Raw genomic sequence first — 16,254 nt, 5'->3', positions numbered from 1 at the left:
TCTTAGCAGCAAGCATGGCATTGTCTTAACTAAGCTGTGCATAAATTTTCTCGTTGCATCGATATAAGTGCATGTTAAGCAGCAAGACTTATCGGACTTCTAGTACAAATAGCTGAGATTCTACCTCCTCGATCAAAAGGTTGAGAATTCAAACCCCCCGTACTCACGTAGGAAGAATTGAAAGAGTTACATTTGACTAAGACGATTTGACTGTCAAGGTTTGGTTTTTTTTTTTTGGTTAAATCAAGTTATCCAATCTATTTATCTAAAAGATTATAGATCAGTTAAGAAAGTTAGACTCTACGAGCAAACTCTACAATCTATGAAAGTATTAAAAACAACAAAAGCAAAACATTCAATTCCCTTTTTAAAAAAAGTATAAATAAAAATGATTTTGCTTTCCAGTTATCAAAACGGTACTGTATCAAACCCTTTGCAATAACTCATAATGCAAAAGACATCTCTAGCAGAAGATGAGGTGGGCCGAAGCATGACTGGGATAGAAAAACAATACAACTATTTATTAATGTAGGTCGAGCCAAAGTCCAACATCTTCCTGGGCCAGTACGGCAATACAAGTATCGAACTTTTATTGAGTTTAGACTACGAGGGATGCGGGCGAGCTTTCACTTGAAACTTCTATTGAGTCCCGTGACAATGCTCAATGGGACGCCGGTGGATTGTAGAAACAGTAGTGAATTAGGCCCATAATTGTTATTGTCTTGTTTTGATATGAATGTGAATTACAAGAGTACATCTTGTACAGAAAGTTTTATACAACAATCATTGGAAACTTCCAATCTCCAAATCATCAGTTTTAAGCCGATATGCTTTTGAGTATGACATCCTTGCGAAAAATTAAAACATGGATACCTAATCGAAAGTAGAAATCTAATTAATTTGTAAGAAATAAGTGTAGTTGTTTTGAAAATAAATTAATGAACTCGTGAACCAACAAAGGAAAAAGCTTTTTAGATACCGATATGCAATTATCAATCAACAAAAGTGATGCTCACTTTAACACAGCCTTGGGTTGATAAAGTTTGCCATGGCAAAGAGGAGGATGAAACAATCGATTGTTTCTCTGTTCATACCATAAAGCAAATGAGATCAAGTAAACTATTGAACAACAAGCAGGTCGCAGGTGTATATTGAGAGATAATTGGCATAAAGTGATCACCGAATAAAACGAAGGACCGACTAATGAGAAAGAGGCTGCTGTATTAATAAGGTGTATCATTGGGCAAGAGATGTGACAAGCATGGAAAGCATGAAATAAAGAGGTGTTTAAAGTACAAATATTTTTTTACTATGTCGTCAATTATACTTAAGTCGTTAAAGTATTATAATTTTTATATTTTATATTTTAAAAAATAGGCATGTAGTGTTCGAGAGCAAATTTCAATATCTTAGCAAATCAAATATATTGTATTAGACATTTTAACTCTTGTTTTCTTTTTTGATTCCTATATAACTCGTCATTGTTACAAGCAGGCCAACGGCCAACCACATTGCTAACTGATTAGCTAACCTAAAAAGGGGATAGTAATTTTGACTCTATCCCTTCAGGAGCTTCATAGTTCGGTGTGTAGAGACGCAGAGGTAGGTATCTCTTTAGATACTTATGCTTTTAGGCCCTTTGAGTAATTTACTGCAAGCAGAAGGCGACTCCAATTACACTAAACACGGCCTCATCAATCATAAGAAACCTCTACGGATCCACAACAAAACCTTCCAAAGTTCCAAGCGTCCAACTTTTAATAAAAAGTTAGCCACTTTCACATGGCAAGCTATGGCATGGTAATCGATAAAGAAGAAGCAAGTGCAGTCTCTATATATTAATAAATTTGAAGCGCACTGGAGCAGCAGGACAAAGAAATCATCTTAAATTCCAAAGCAAAGAAGGCAAGAAGAGGGAATCCAATCCAGAACGGCTTGTATTAAAACTATGTAGCTGTGTACAGCTAAGGATGATGGAGAGATTCTAGCACTAATTAGTCCATCCAGTAAACTAACCAAGCAAAAAATCTATGAAAGAAAACTAAGAGAGAAAACAACCAACAACTAGTAGTAGTACAAAGCTAACATCATTATAACCAAAAGAACGATAAAGCACAGTAGTTACAAGAGTAACTAGTAAAAACCCAAATGGTAAAAACTGCAATTTAGCATGAATTCTCGCAGACGGCGGTGATCCGGAGCTGCGGCGGCTGCTCCGGCTCGCCGTTCCGCTTCCAGAACGCCCTCCGCCACCAGACCTCGAAGCCCCTCTGGATGTTTGGGCAATCGTCGCCGGAGTTGAGGAACCTATTGAACCACTCGAGCAAGATCTCCTGCTGGGTTGCTAATGGCAGCGTCAAGATGGTGTTTGCGAGACCGTCCTCTATGAGATGGCGGTCGAGACCTTTACATGCCCTTCTCATCCACCCGAAGTCTTCGTAGAACGGCTCCAGCCAATTCCGGAGAAGTAGGCAGCGCGCCTCCTTGGAGACGAGGATTTGCCCCTTGCCCACCCCGACGAAGAGCCGGGCGGTGACGCGGCTCACTTCGTATCGGTGGATCGCCGGGACTCTGGGGTGCAGCTCCGAGAGCTCCGCCTGCGCTGCCCATGTCCTTAAGAAGTCGTCAGCGGCTTGACGGTCGATGAGGATGTCGAGAATCCAATGGAGATTGTCGGCTTGTCTAGCGATCTGGGCGGCTTCTGATAAGTCGGATGCGGCGGCTCGGGCAAAGTGGTGACGGAGGAGGCGGAGGCAGCCGTCGCAGGCGGAGTAGAGGGATTCTTTGCTGAGGTCACCGCCGGCGGCGCCGCCACCCTTTCCTCCGGTGCTGCAATGCGAGGCGTTGTTCTCTCTTAGCATCTTGGAGACAAGGCCCTTCATTTCTCTTCGTGCTTTCTCGTCTTTCCCTTCCAAGACTACCTGAAGAAGCCGGACCAAGACCTCCTCTCCACCACCATTGTTCCCATTTCGGTCCTCATTTGGGTCATCGATGGAGGAGGAAGGGGCAGCTTCGAGAGAGACCCTTTTTAACACTTCTCCAGCTCCGGAGCTCTCGAGATGGAGCTGGGTCAGAAGAGACGCCACCTTCTCCTCCTCGTCCTCGGCCCACGGCGCCGCCTCCAGGTACTCCAAGCAGGACAATACCCCAGCGTCGAACACAATCGCGGCCGAGACCTACTCAAAATCGATCAAATTGGTCCACATTATACAACCCAACAAGTCAATTTTGCAACAAAAGACTCGGAGGAGTAAAGGTAGTACCTTTAGGATCCCAAGAACCTTGGACACATCCTCCCTCATGAGTCTCCGCCGGAGATCCTTGCAATACATGAGCCGAAGGGTCTCGATATACACGTCAACGTCATCGCAATCGGAGATCTCGACAAGGTGGGGGAGAGATCTCTGCTGCTTCGACCACCGATCGGAAAGCTTAGCGGCAAAGAAGCGGCTATGAGCGACCAAGATGTGGCGGTGAACGTTGAGCGAAACAGTCAGCCCATCCTTGGATGTGAGAGTCAGGCGCACATCGCTGGAATCCGGATCGTTAAACTGGTTCCCAGGGCTACAACTCCCAAGGATCTCGGCGACTCGTTCTTGGAGAAGGAGTTGCCGGTCTTGGGTTCGAGCTGGAGGTGGAGGAGGCATAGGTGGAACAGGGTGGTTCCCACGAGGGTGGTAGTCTTGCTCGTTCGCCATCATGTCGAAGAGCGTCGGGCTAGAGCGAGTCTTATCGAGGGGTAGGGGAGGCGGGGACATGGGGTTGAGGAGCCCGGCATTGAGTGCCGAGTTGAACTTGGTATAGCTCGAGGGGTAAGCTGGGTAAGCTGGGAAAGAAGCATTTGGGTTCGCGTCCATGGCTGGTGGAACCCAAGGCTCGAGGTCGGGAATGTGGGGAGGAGGTAATGGAGGAGGAGGAAGTGGATGAGTAGAGGGGGAGGAGGAGGAGGAGGAGGAAGAGGCGAGAGTCGGGGCGCAGCACCAGGCAGCGTCGGAGACGACGACGTGAGTGGGGGAAGGGTAGGCGGAGATGGCGGTGGTGGTGGTGGTCTCGCGGCGCTTGGATTTGGAGGAGTGGGTTTGGGTCTGGTTCTGGGAATGGGTTTGGATTTGGGTTTTGTGGTGAACGGCCGCTGCCATGGGACAGAGGGGCTTAGTAACTCCCACCCCTCTCCCCACGGATGCGGTTGTCGTCTTTTGATGAGAGCGGAGAGAGAGAGAGAGAGAGAGAGAGAGAGAGAGAGAGAGAGAGAGAGAGAGATCGGGGGGCAGAATTGGGATATTAAGAAAGATGGGCGATCGGCTCAATGGAGTGGGGCTTGTCGTTGGGATTGGGGAAGAGAGGGGGAGACACTGGGAGGGGTATCAAGGAAAGAAGTCAATAGGACCAAGGTAATTATGGGAGTCTGATCTGGGTTTTGGTATCCGAATCTCTATAAAAGATAACAGCCAACAGTGCAGGGAGGGAATTATGGGACGGTGGCATTTTTGGATCAAAATAAAGTCGTATAGACTATACTGCGAGGGAGGTGGTGGGGGTATCTGAAGGTAGTATTATTGCCGATGGATTAAATGTTCGTAATAAGCGTACTCATCTTACTGGGAACAATATTATATGACCAAAACTCTATTGCAAAGATGGTCATGGGAGGTACTGGAATGGTAATCTACTAATCCCTCTCTCTTTTTTTCTTAATAAAAAGGTAAACCTGAAAAGAGAAAAAGATCGACATGTTGCAGTACACGGATAAGCGCGCATGTGCGACTCTGTCCCTTTTCTTCTATTAATTTGCTGGACTAAATAATATAATCGATGCATTATTAATTCCCAGCTCGAGGACAGACTGCAAAATTCCATATGCTTTTGTCACAACAAACAAGAAAGGCACCGGAATAGATTGGACTGAAAGATAAAATTGCCTTTTTTCTCCCCCCCCCCAACCCCTCCTCTTTCGTTTCCCTTTACCTCCCATTCGTAGCTACGATCACAATCACATATAAAGATCTTGGCATCTCAAAGTAGTCTTTATTCCTAACATGGTTTATCTAAGACACCCCCCCTTATTAATATTACTCTATAGCTAATAAGTTCTATTCACGCGCGCGCGCGCGCGCACACACACAAATATAATATAACCCCTTTTCACCTTGCGACTATATCTGCACTACTAAGGCTATCCCCGGAGTAATCCGAGAACATCTCATCAGCCTTGGACAACGTGTACGCCACCTCCACCATGCTCGGCCGCTTCGATGGATCCTTCTGCACGCACGCCATTGCCACGTTGACCACGCTGACCACGCTGTCCACGGGGCACGATTGCTCCCTTATCGCCTGATCCATCCACCCGATGACCCTCACCCCCTTCCTACTAGCGGATAACTGCATCTCCTCCGCCTCAGCCCACAGCGCCACCCCTTCCTCGTTCACCGCCTCCTTCCCGGAGACCAGCTCGAGCAGCACGACCCCGTAGGCGAACACGTCCATTTTGGTGGTGACGAGGCCGTCAGAGAGGTACTCAGGAGCGATGTAGCCCTGCGTGCCAATGATGTGGGTGGTGACGGCGTTGAGGCCGGTTTTGGCTAGGCCGAAGTTAGCGATCTTGGCGCGGAGCTTGGCGTCGAGGAGGACGTTGGTGGTCTTGATATCCTTGTGAACCACGCGGGGCCACGTGTGCTCGTGGATGTACTGAAGACCGTACGCCAGGTCGAGCGCCACCCGGAGCCGCGCGCGCCAGGTGAGCTTGCGGGCGGCGGCGGGGTCGCGGAGCCAGGAGTCGAGGGAGCCGTTCTCCACGTACTCGTACACGAGGTAGCACGTGCCGGCTTCGGGGTCGATGCAGAACCCTTCGAGCTTGACCAGGTTGGTGTGGTTTACCTTTTGGTTTTGGTACGTTTTGGTGGGGAGAACAAACAAATTAACCATCAGCACTTAAACTACATAATAAGAATCTCTATGATGAAACCGACATTGCTGGTGGCGAAAACCAGAATAGCAGGTGAGCCAAAACATTGGGCATAATGATTGCATCATGGTTGCTAAGAGTCCAAACTTATTTTAAGCTCTTATTAAGCGTGGTATAAAGCTAAACGGTGGCACCAAACTACCAAAGTAGAGTTCATAGTATTGCATGCGTCGTTAATGTTGGGAGGTAGTTTACATAGCATGTGACAAATGAAGGGTTGAAGAGATGTATAAATGTCTAGTAGCATCTCCAATGCTTGCTCCATTTGGGCTCCAAATATGGAGCTAAAAATGGAGCAAGAGCCCGGTGCACTCCAATGCACCGAGCTCCATATATATTATAATAATAATATAATATATATTATTATATTAGTTATTTTAAATTACTTAATAGATCATTTTAGCGTTATTATTTTTTATTAAAAAATATATGGTTAGAAAACTCTCATCGAGATCTTTAAAATAAGATTAATATTCAATAGTTTTAGAAGTAATTTTAAATTACTAATTTTTTAATTAAACGTATCGAAATTACATTACACGAAATAAACATCGAAATAAGCATTCGAAATGTACTAATTGAACACTTATGGAAGAGGCACGGGAATAAAGGAATATAAATTTTAATGTAATTTTTATTTGATGTATTTCATTTTTAATGTATTTCATGTTTGATATATTTCATATCTAATGTATTTTAATTTTTAATATTTACATTGGGCATAATTTTGAATAATTATATTTTAGGATACATAATTTATTAAACTTATTTTTATAAATAATAAAAAAATTTAATTTAAATTAACTCAAAAATAATTTAATATTAGACTCATTTTTATAAATAATAGAAAAATTAAAATTAAAATTAACTTAAAAGTAATTTAATATTGACTCATTTTAAAGGTCTCGGTGAGATCTTTCCAATGGTATTATTTTTGTTAAAAACCGATTAGTAAAATTTGGAGCCCGGTTGGAGATGCTGTAATGTAATGACTTGTCTAAATTTCAGTCAGTCAAATTAATGCTATTCAAAAGCAAACACGAAAGCGATATATCACAGGAGTGGGTTGTTTTGACTGGGTCTTACCTTCTGCAGTATCTTGAGCTCATCGCAGGCGTTCCACTTCATCTTCTTCACAGCAAACACCTCCCCGTCGATAACCCCCTTGTACACCGTCCCCTGTATCAAGCTACTAGAATCGAAATCTGACGTGGCTCTCCGCAGCTCCTGGATTTGGAACACCTTGTACTTGTCCAACCATTCCGAGATATCCGCCATCAGCTTCATCTCCGGTGCGCTATTCTCGAACCTATTTTCCCCTCTCTTCCCTATCCCACCTCCCTCCCCTCTTCTCTTCCTCCCGTCCAAAGACGACCACCTCCAGTACCAACCCGCCAGAAGCAGCATCAGCAACCAAAGGCCTCCGAGAACACCCAAGGCCACGGATAAGCCAATGATCACCCCTTTCCTGTCATTCTTCTTCTCAACGACAAATGGAGTCGTAGACGAGGGCGCGGGCGCAGGAGAAGTCGCCAACGCCGAGGCGTTCTTGAGCAGAGGGGGCGGAAACTGAGGCATAGGAACCAGTATAGTCGAAAACGCCTCGACCGAGCTCTCCGGACCGTTCAAGGAGATCAAGGATTTGGTATCGGTGCCGAAATTCGATGCGATTGAGGAATAATTATCCGAGGGCCGGAATACGTAAGTAACTAGCCCAAGCACCTTATCCCCTGGATTTGGACACTGGCAAAAGATAGGAAAATTAACCATGACCCCGATTGTGAGATTGGTGGGGACAAGAGTGGGATTAACGAATTCAACGTCGGGGTAGACCGTCAAATTCTGGAACTTTTCGCTGGAGACGATGATGAAGGTGTCACCAGCGTTGATCTGGTACTGTACAAGGGAATAAGAATGGTTATAACTACTAGAGCAATCGCAGGTCAAGGGGATAAGGAGAGGTTGTCCTTCGCGGGGAACAGAGGAGATGGATAAGTTGCTCGTGCGAGCCACCATGAGGCGGCTTATATCGAAGAGGTCGCCGACCGAGACGAGGTCGAGCGGGCTTATGCCGAGGCCAGCGCGGAAGAGGGCGTAGGACGAGCAGGGGTAGATGGTGCGGTTGGAAGAGCAGTTGAAACCTTCGGGCGGGGGATTGGACTGGGATAACGAGAACGGAAGGAGGAGGAGGAGGAGGAGAGAGAGGAGGGCGAGGAGAAAGGAGTAGAAAGCCGCCATTTTTTTTTGCCGCGGGGGGGTTCTCTAGGGGGTTGTCAGGTGATAATGGAATGATGGAAGTGGAACGCGTTGTTATTAATAGTGCTGGGAAATTTGAACCCTAAATTATCATTATTTATCTATTGCGTCTTGGTTTCCTGGCAGTGCCTAAAATTTGTTTGCCATGTAGCAAAATCGTGTAGGATGTAATTTATGTTTGTACAGGGTCTTTTACATTTTTAAAACTTAAATATGAAAATAATATGCAAAGGATCTATTACATTTTAAAATCACTTAAGACTTAGACCGAAATCTTTTGGTTCATTGATAACTTAACAGGCTCAATTGATAGCTTAACAATATGGTAGCAGTAACTGGATAACATAATTATTTAAAGTAATATCTCGATGATATTTAATTTTGAGCAATAGCTCCGTGATATATATAACATGAAATCTAGGCGAGGCATAGAAAGCTTAGTATGTTTAGAAAAGTTTGATAGAGCTTAAATACTTATATTAAATTTTAAATGATAAAAAAAAAGGGTAGTCGGCTTTTATTTGTAGTGTCACTGATTAGATCTCTTGTGATTATTAGTTATAATGCTGTAAAAATAATCGAGCTGGCTCGGGCTCGTCTTGATCTTAGCTAATATTTTTATTTTATAATAATTAAAGTTAAATGGGTATTAACTTACTAAGATAAAAAGAAAAAAATGATAAACAAAATTATAAATCTTCTTATCCCAATTTTTATTTATGTATTATTCATGATAATAAATTGTCTTATATTTTAAAGTTTTTTCAATGTTGAACATTGTAATACTATAAAGACTAAAACATATTTAACATTTTAAAGATGTATATACTGAAAATATTTTGATATAGAATGTCTTTATGTGATATCTTATTTTGAGAATAAACTGATTTTATCCTTAAACTAAACGATACATAATAATAATTTCTTATCATCCCCCGAAACACTACGAATTGACCTCACTGTACAAGTCAGTGGAAAGAAGTCTTTGTCTAGTCTCTAACGTGGAAACTTCGGACAAAAGATGTCCAGATCCAAGAATTTCTCCGAGTTGCTTCACATCACATCGCAGCGAGATTAACCGCGAAAAGATTGGTAATTTGGTCATTCTTTAAGCATACTGGATATAAACTCCAAGATAGATGACGAGAATCGAGGCGTGGCAAGTGACTCCTGACTCAACTCGTCCCAATAGGGCTGCAGGATTTACATATGTTAGTTTCTACACGGCAACATGTTAGACAAAAATGTCGTGCGAGAGCCGTCTCTTTGTCAAGATGATGGAGCATTTATAATGGACTTTTAAATGGATTGGGCCCCGCCCCCTTCGACCAGGACTTCCACCTTACAGGTTCATAGTATATGAATTAAAATTTTCCCAATACTAAAAGTCTTTGGAGCATCTAATGGATTAATTGACTGCCATGAGTTCCACTCTTTTCAAAGCCCGTTAATTAGTGTGGAATAATCACTAGTACTTTTTCTTCCGCTTATAATCCAAGTTTACCGAATCCTTTGATTCCTTTGGCAAACTTTTGCACTCTGCCTTAATTATCCTCGTCAGAGTAAAAAGTTTATGTTTTTCTTTCCTAAGAAAGCTCGATAAGAGTGGATCAATTTATTAACACCTAAAAATTACAACAATGTAGTCAAACAAGTATTAATTAAAATGAAGAATGATATTGATAAATTCATAAGAGTAAACCATCGATTTCGTCAATTTGTTCGTTCATAATGCAGCCTTGAAAATCTCCAAAGGTAGAAGAAACATCACTAATTCGCCCACTAAGAAATAACAAAAATTCATAATAAGACAAAACAAAGACATGAACCCACAAAAAATATGATGCGAATAAAGGCTGCTATTGTGGAAGTCAAACCTGCTGAGTATACACACGTGTATGCCCAAACTTGTTCCAGCCCATTTAACGTGATGTCATGGGGAGGCCCAATTTCGGGTTCTTGAAGATCTTAGCCTAAACACATTTAGGTCATTTGGATTTGGCCCACATGAATGAATGTCGAGCAACCCGTAATTAATATAAGAAAATATTTGGATCATTTCCGAGAACAAGGCCTCTTATCTCAAAACAATTAATTTGGTATCTAAACTACAATCTAAGCTTCATCAAAATGGAACGATTGACCAAGTCGTCATTCGCGAGCTTGCAACTGTACACAGGCTTTGGGTGTCAATGTGTCATTTGACAAAGACCAATTCCGTAGCCCCACATTATTAGGGCCGTTATCGCGCCGAACTTGATCGATTTGAAGATTATATTTCGAGTTTGAGCCTATTTTGTTCCACCTGACAAATAATTTTAAATTTATTTTAAATTAAATCAGAATCAAGTTCGAATCTAGCTTGAGCTTGAATTAAATTTAATAAAATATATAATCAAATTATATATATATATATATATATCGAGCCTCATTAATCTGACCTTCACTGAGCAGGGCTTATTCAGTAAAGCTCATCTTGAAATTAAATTTGAGTCTGATATAATTGATCGAGTTTAGCTCATTTCAAAAAATTGTCTGAATTAAATTACTATATTAGGGGGACTGGAGAGTTTTAATCCAAGTGAAATATAATTTGATATAAATGTCACTACTCAACTCTTCCGTGCTCCAATATTGATGTCGCCGTCTATCGTCAACTACCTTTGGTTCTCACCTCGCACGCTCACCTCCTATAATCCTTTGCCCTCATGTTGTCAAAACTCATCGACACCGTCAGTATAAATCTCCCCCTCCAGCCAACACCATCTATAGGTACTTTTTGTAATAGCGACGGCGGGAATTGGGTGTTTTCCATTTTTTGTCGAGCTAGATTTTAATTGTATGCTTTTGCATTTCCTGTGAGATTTTGTTTTAATCCGGCTTGTTGCTGTCTAGTGCTTGTGAGGGTTGTATCTGATATGAATTTGCTTGGCTTAGCCTGCTTCTTATCTTTTATTTTAGAGTTTGTGTTTGTTTCGCAGATTTGACTCTTTTAGATCTACTGTAGTGTGATTACTTTGTGAAACACCAAGATACTTATGCTTATATCTCTTCCCAAGCTTTTTGATGGTCCTTCTTGTGATGTCGCCGATGTTGACCAAGTTAAAGTTTTATTTTCAACGCGGATGTTCTATCTCTTATGCTAGCTTATTAAAAATACTTGTATTATTCTATGTGCTTGACACTGTGCTTAGTTGTAGGTCAGTCTGTTTATCAGCTAAGTATAAAACTTGTTAAAATATTAATATTATATTTCTCTTATTTGTTGGTATCTAAGTTGTAACAATTTGAAAAACCGATTAAATTGTCAATCTACGAAAACAAAAAAAAAAAATTAACTAAAAAGCTCAAGAATGTATATAAATTATTTCATTTTATTTATTTATTTCAATTTTTATTAGGAGACTAAAATTCTAGCATGTTACGTTATGCATACTCAACCGCTAAATTACCAAACACAATAGACTGCATATCTACTGCCCATTTCTTATAAGCGGTGTCTATTCTTTCACGCACGGAAAGATTATATATATAATGATATAGTTGCAGTTTTGAAAGTTTAAGTGTTTGAACTAACTTCACTGCTAGTATGGTTGCTCTTTGACATGACTCACGCCTGTTGGCATTCACAAACGTACAAAGGCTGGTAAGAGAGAAGCCGGTGGATCCTATCGCCATGGATGACATAAAGAAAGTAGGGGGGAAGTTTGGAGACCTGAATATTTGACAAACGTTGGGGACGGTGGTTGGGAAAAGGAGAGTTACGTACTCTGAGAGCGAAATATTACGAATAAGTTTTACGCTAAGGCAAACTTATGGTGGCCACGTATTATTCCAGTTTATTCTGGAAGCAGGGGTGACTCCACATATAAGGGCCATTTGTTATTACGATTTATTCGTTGAACAGGAGTGCCTCTTCGACTATATTCGCAGCCGATTCATAGAATATATCATGAAAGCAGCACTTTTTATATTTCCTATATGATTACTATTCACTGCAGTACAAATTATATGCATATAGAAGAATAAATATAGTTACACTTCACCTCACTAAATTATTATTATCTTTTATATATTTTATAGTGTTTTTATAACATGAAAGCAACACTTTATAATTCTTTCGTCGGTTGAATAAATATATATAGATATTTTTCGTAGTTTAGTAGTTTTATATGTCTTGCCTTTTAGAATCTACAAGTGACTGAAGAATGATAGCGGATAAAGAGCATGCATTGTGTCATGGCTAATTCTAAGTTCAACTAGACCTCTTACACCTAGGTATACTAAAGTTAAAACTTAGTTGTGACTAAGTTGATTTTGAGAGACAACAAAGTAACTCGGAGGAACACTAACTTTGTGTGAGGCTGGACAATTAAGCTTGTAAACATGTTTATATGTAAAAAAAAAAACACTCTATTTTGAACCTTGTAAACATTTGTGTGAGTTTGAGAGTTAAGTAAATACAAACGAGTGTTTTGACTATTCATGTTTTTTTTAGAAGTAAGAACTTACTGATATCCTAATTATACTAATTTTGTTAAGATCCGAATTTAAATTGCAGTCATACATTAATAAGTATTTTTAAAAACATTTGAGCACTATATTATTAGAATAATGTTCTTATTTTCTCCTTTTCTTTTGTCACTACTACACTCCAGTTAAGATGGAGATCGAGATAGAGAGAGAAAAAGACTAATCTCCTACTTCAAAACGTAGTATGGACTCCTAACCAATTAAAAAGGCTAAGTCCGCAACTTAAGTGGAAAGCTTTCATGTCTGTCTCACCCAAACATTGGCAGACATAGGAAACGACAAGCAACACGGCTCAAGTGCTCACAGGCCAGGGTGCACCTAAATGGTAGCATCATTATTATTATGCACTGCCAGACTTCCACGATTGCACTGTCACATTTGCTGATGAGCTGGACAGAGTTCATTTGCAACAAAGATAGCAATTATTGGGTTCAAGCTGATGATCAGGGTACTGCTTGTTAAATCACATGTATCAAACGAGCCAGGTGGAAGGCAGGAGACGATATATATAATTGGCATCACCATACATAGTCCATAGATCGTGGTATTGGTTTTGATTATTACTGCGCGCATCGTTCTTTAAAGTACGTAAACCCCAATGGTAGAGTACTGCAGATCGATAAGAGCGATCCCTTCCATTTGCCCACTTTACATGAGATCGAACTGTTCATTAACAACTAATTATTGGAGTCAAAGACGCTGTTTCGCATAGATAACATATTTAAAGCCCAAGGTGTTTTTATATTCGTTACGGAGCTAAATGCCAAAGCTCCATCATCTTTGTACTAACTACTTAATTGCTACTCCATCGACGATACAAGAAGCTTATATCCGAAGCCGTTGGGTGTTTCTTGCAGGCATATCAAAGCAGCAGTGACCACCGAACGTGGTGACAGAGGGAGGGGGGGCGTTTCTTGCAAAAGAAAACAACTTGAAATTATGTATAAAACCAAGGATTTAATGGCCTTTTTATTCTACTAAACTACAAGCCCTCTTTATTCGAATTGCGTGTAGTTTAAATCAACTGCCTGGCTTGGTCTTTGTAGACCCCCAATTTAAGTCGAACTCCTTATCAAATGAAATTTTCTTATCCCACTTGACCAAAAAGAATTATGTGATGGATACGTCCAAGCTAGCAGAATACAATTAAAGAAAGTAAAAAATTCCAAGTTACCATGAGAAATGCATGCCTCGTTTTTATTTTTATTTTTCTTTTTAATTCGGATGAGCACGACTAGTATTTAGAATTAGACAAGACCCTGATTTTCTTTCCTTTATTTTTGTCCTTTAACCTCGTAGGCTAATATTAAAATCATGCACGTGCAAAGTAGCTCGCTACTATGGGATATTAACATGCATCCGTGTCAAACTTTCTCAGGTCCCTTTCTAACTTCTAAGGTATAAAAGTCGGTCATTTTATTAATTTTCGTTGCCATAATTAACTCTCACACTCTTAATAATTTTTTTTAAAAAAAAAAAAATCAAAATATCATATAATTTAATTTTACTATTATTTACGTATTATCGTTTTAATATTTATCATTCTGCACAATACTTTTAATATCTTAAAAATAATCTGAGTTAATTTTACCTTAATAACAGCTAACTAGATAGAAGGATATTTTGTTTCTTTGAAAATAAACATTAAACTACTAAAATAGCATTAGTTGACATTGAAATATAGTTTTCCCGTCCAAAATTAATTAAGGCTATTAAATTTATTTTATATTTATAATTATTTTAATTTATTTATGGGATAACTAACCATTAAAATAGCATGATAGTATTGAGGTATTTAAAGCAAAGTAATGAAAATATTTTATTTTTATATCCATCCCATCTTGTTCTTGAGTGACTTCTACAACTTCTCTGAATATTAAATTTTAAACTAATTTTTTTTAAAAACAATTGTAAATTACTTCCAACATGAGAGGCGAAAAAAAATAAAGATATTTTTATCCATTTAATTAGTTAGTTAATTTATCATTATACTTTTCCAACTGAATTTTTAACGGAGAAAGATTAGTGATATAATTAGATAATTCAGTAATATGAAGCGATAATTAAGTGGGTGAAAATATAATTAACTCACACTCAAACAACATAATAAAGAGAGCCCGACCCATTCTACCATTCCACCCATCACACACACACACAGAGCGAGAGCGAGAGCGAGAGCGAGAGAGAGAGAGAGAGAGAGAGAGAGAGAATGGGGTTCCCGTTGGTCTACTCGGACCTTCTTCTCCCCAAGTTTCTTCTCCAATTAGTCCTCCTCGTCGGCTCTTTGCGCCGCTTCCTCTCACGTGCCTTCCACGCAGTCGGCCTCGGCGACCTCCTCGACCCCGACGACCACCCTTGGCTCAACCCCTCCCCCAACACCCCCACACAATCAGCGCACAACCTCCCCCGCCGGTTCCTCCCGGCCTCCTCCCTGGTCATCGACGAGGTCCTCCCCGTGATGCGCTACGAGGAACTCCTCCTCGCCGACGAAGGCGCGATCCACCCAGGCGACGGCTGCGCCGTCTGCCTCTCCGACTTCGAGCGCTCCGAGGAGGTCCGGAGGCTCTCCAATTGCCGCCACGTGTTCCACCGCGGCTGCCTCGACCGCTGGATCGGGCACGAGCAGCGCACGTGCCCGCTGTGCCGAGCGCTCCTCGTCCCCGAGGAGGCGGCCGACGCTCTCGGCGGCGAGCGGATCTGGGCGTCGGCTGGAATCCCGGATTCCTACGATTTCGACTTCGATTCCTTCTCCATGCCGAGCCCGACTCTGTTCCTTCCTCACCAACTACTCCCCGGTGGTCAGTGAGTCTGGGAATAGAGAAATAGGCAGGGTGGTTTTTGTAAATAGCAAGATTGCCGGTAACTATATAATAAAGTAAGTAATGATATGGAGGGGATCTTAGAAAATTACCAGGACGCCCAATTTTCGAGGGGTGGATGGAAAAAAATGCAATTATGATGGCGTCAAAAAAGAAACAAGAAAGGGGTTGTATAAGAGAAGAGAAAGAAGAGACAATAGCGTACTTCTGTAGACCCGTTTCAATTTTCTTTTTTCTTTTTCTCTTTTATCCTACCATTGTCACTAGCTCTTTTGTTGTAGTACTGATCGATGGAGAAGTTTAATCATCAAAGCTTTTGCTTTTCTGCGAGTATGAGACTACTTCCATACTGACCTTCAGTTTTTGTTTAGCTACAAGACTCAGCTAGAAATCTATGCACACATTCTCTGCTTGCAGCTTCATCTCTAGTGCAAGATTAGCATACAAAGACTATAAACTAAATAAGGAAATAAATCATATTCAATAAATAAATAAATAAATAGGTTAGACAGTTAAAATCAATCCTTTTAGTTAATGAATTAGTCCAAATTAAATGCATAGATGGCAAATCCAAACTTTAAGTCTTTATCATAAATTAATACTACTTAACTAACCACTAAAAATATAGTGGTGAATGAAATTTGTACTACAAGTTAAGATGGCCCAGGATTGTGGAATCGT

At 40.9% G+C, this 16,254-nt stretch overlaps 3 protein-coding genes across 3 annotated transcripts; 1 reads left to right on the top strand and 2 right to left on the bottom strand.

Annotated features, from left to right (window-relative positions):
- Positions 1-1,910: 1,910 nt before the first annotated feature.
- On the bottom strand, positions 1,911-4,857 carry LOC140762083 (BTB/POZ domain-containing protein At1g63850). Its single transcript, XM_073099694.1, has 2 exons — positions 3,264-4,857; positions 1,911-3,176 (listed from the first exon to the last, which is right to left on the bottom strand). The coding sequence occupies exons 1-2, from the start codon at positions 4,137-4,139 to the stop codon at positions 2,166-2,168; spliced, it is 1,887 nt and encodes a 628-aa protein (XP_072955795.1). The 5' UTR covers positions 4,140-4,857; the 3' UTR covers positions 1,911-2,165.
- Positions 4,858-4,990: 133 nt separating this feature from the next.
- Positions 4,991-8,257, bottom strand: LOC140762082 (serine/threonine receptor-like kinase NFP). Its single transcript, XM_073099692.1, has 2 exons — positions 7,052-8,257; positions 4,991-5,877 (listed from the first exon to the last, which is right to left on the bottom strand). Exons 1-2 carry the CDS (start codon positions 8,201-8,203, stop codon positions 5,143-5,145), a joined length of 1,887 nt encoding a protein of 628 aa, XP_072955793.1. The 5' UTR covers positions 8,204-8,257; the 3' UTR covers positions 4,991-5,142.
- A 6,624-nt stretch (positions 8,258-14,881) lies between these two features.
- LOC140762908 (brassinosteroid-responsive RING protein 1-like) lies at positions 14,882-15,906 on the top strand. The gene has a single exon (XM_073100889.1). It carries the CDS (start codon positions 14,964-14,966, stop codon positions 15,558-15,560), a length of 597 nt encoding a protein of 198 aa, XP_072956990.1. The 5' UTR covers positions 14,882-14,963; the 3' UTR covers positions 15,561-15,906.
- Positions 15,907-16,254: the final 348 nt, after the last annotated feature.

Source organism: Typha angustifolia, chromosome 7 (assembly GCF_048772165.1).
Source record: "Typha angustifolia cultivar Huaian chromosome 7, ASM4877216v1, whole genome shotgun sequence".
NCBI lineage: Eukaryota > Viridiplantae > Streptophyta > Magnoliopsida > Poales > Typhaceae > Typha > Typha angustifolia.
This window is presented reverse-complemented; position numbering and strand designations above follow the sequence as displayed.

What these genes read in the sequence shown, in the direction of transcription:
- LOC140762908 (XM_073100889.1), top strand. Translation starts at nt 14,964, where the DNA reads ATGGGGTTCCCGTTGGTCTACTCGGACCTTCTTCTCCCCAAGTTTCTT.
- LOC140762083 (XM_073099694.1), bottom strand. Translation starts at nt 4,139, where the DNA reads ATGGCAGCGGCCGTTCACCACAAAACCCAAATCCAAACCCATTCCCAG. An exon ending in AGGTTCTTGGGATCCTAAAG is followed by an intron (nt 3,177 to 3,263) that starts GTACTACCTTTA and finishes GATTTTGAGTAG; the next exon opens with GTCTCGGCCGCGATTGTGTT.
- LOC140762082 (XM_073099692.1), bottom strand. Translation starts at nt 8,203, where the DNA reads ATGGCGGCTTTCTACTCCTTTCTCCTCGCCCTCCTCTCTCTCCTCCTC. An exon ending in AGCTCAAGATACTGCAGAAG is followed by an intron (nt 5,878 to 7,051) that starts GTAAGACCCAGT and finishes CAAAACCAAAAG; the next exon opens with GTAAACCACACCAACCTGGT.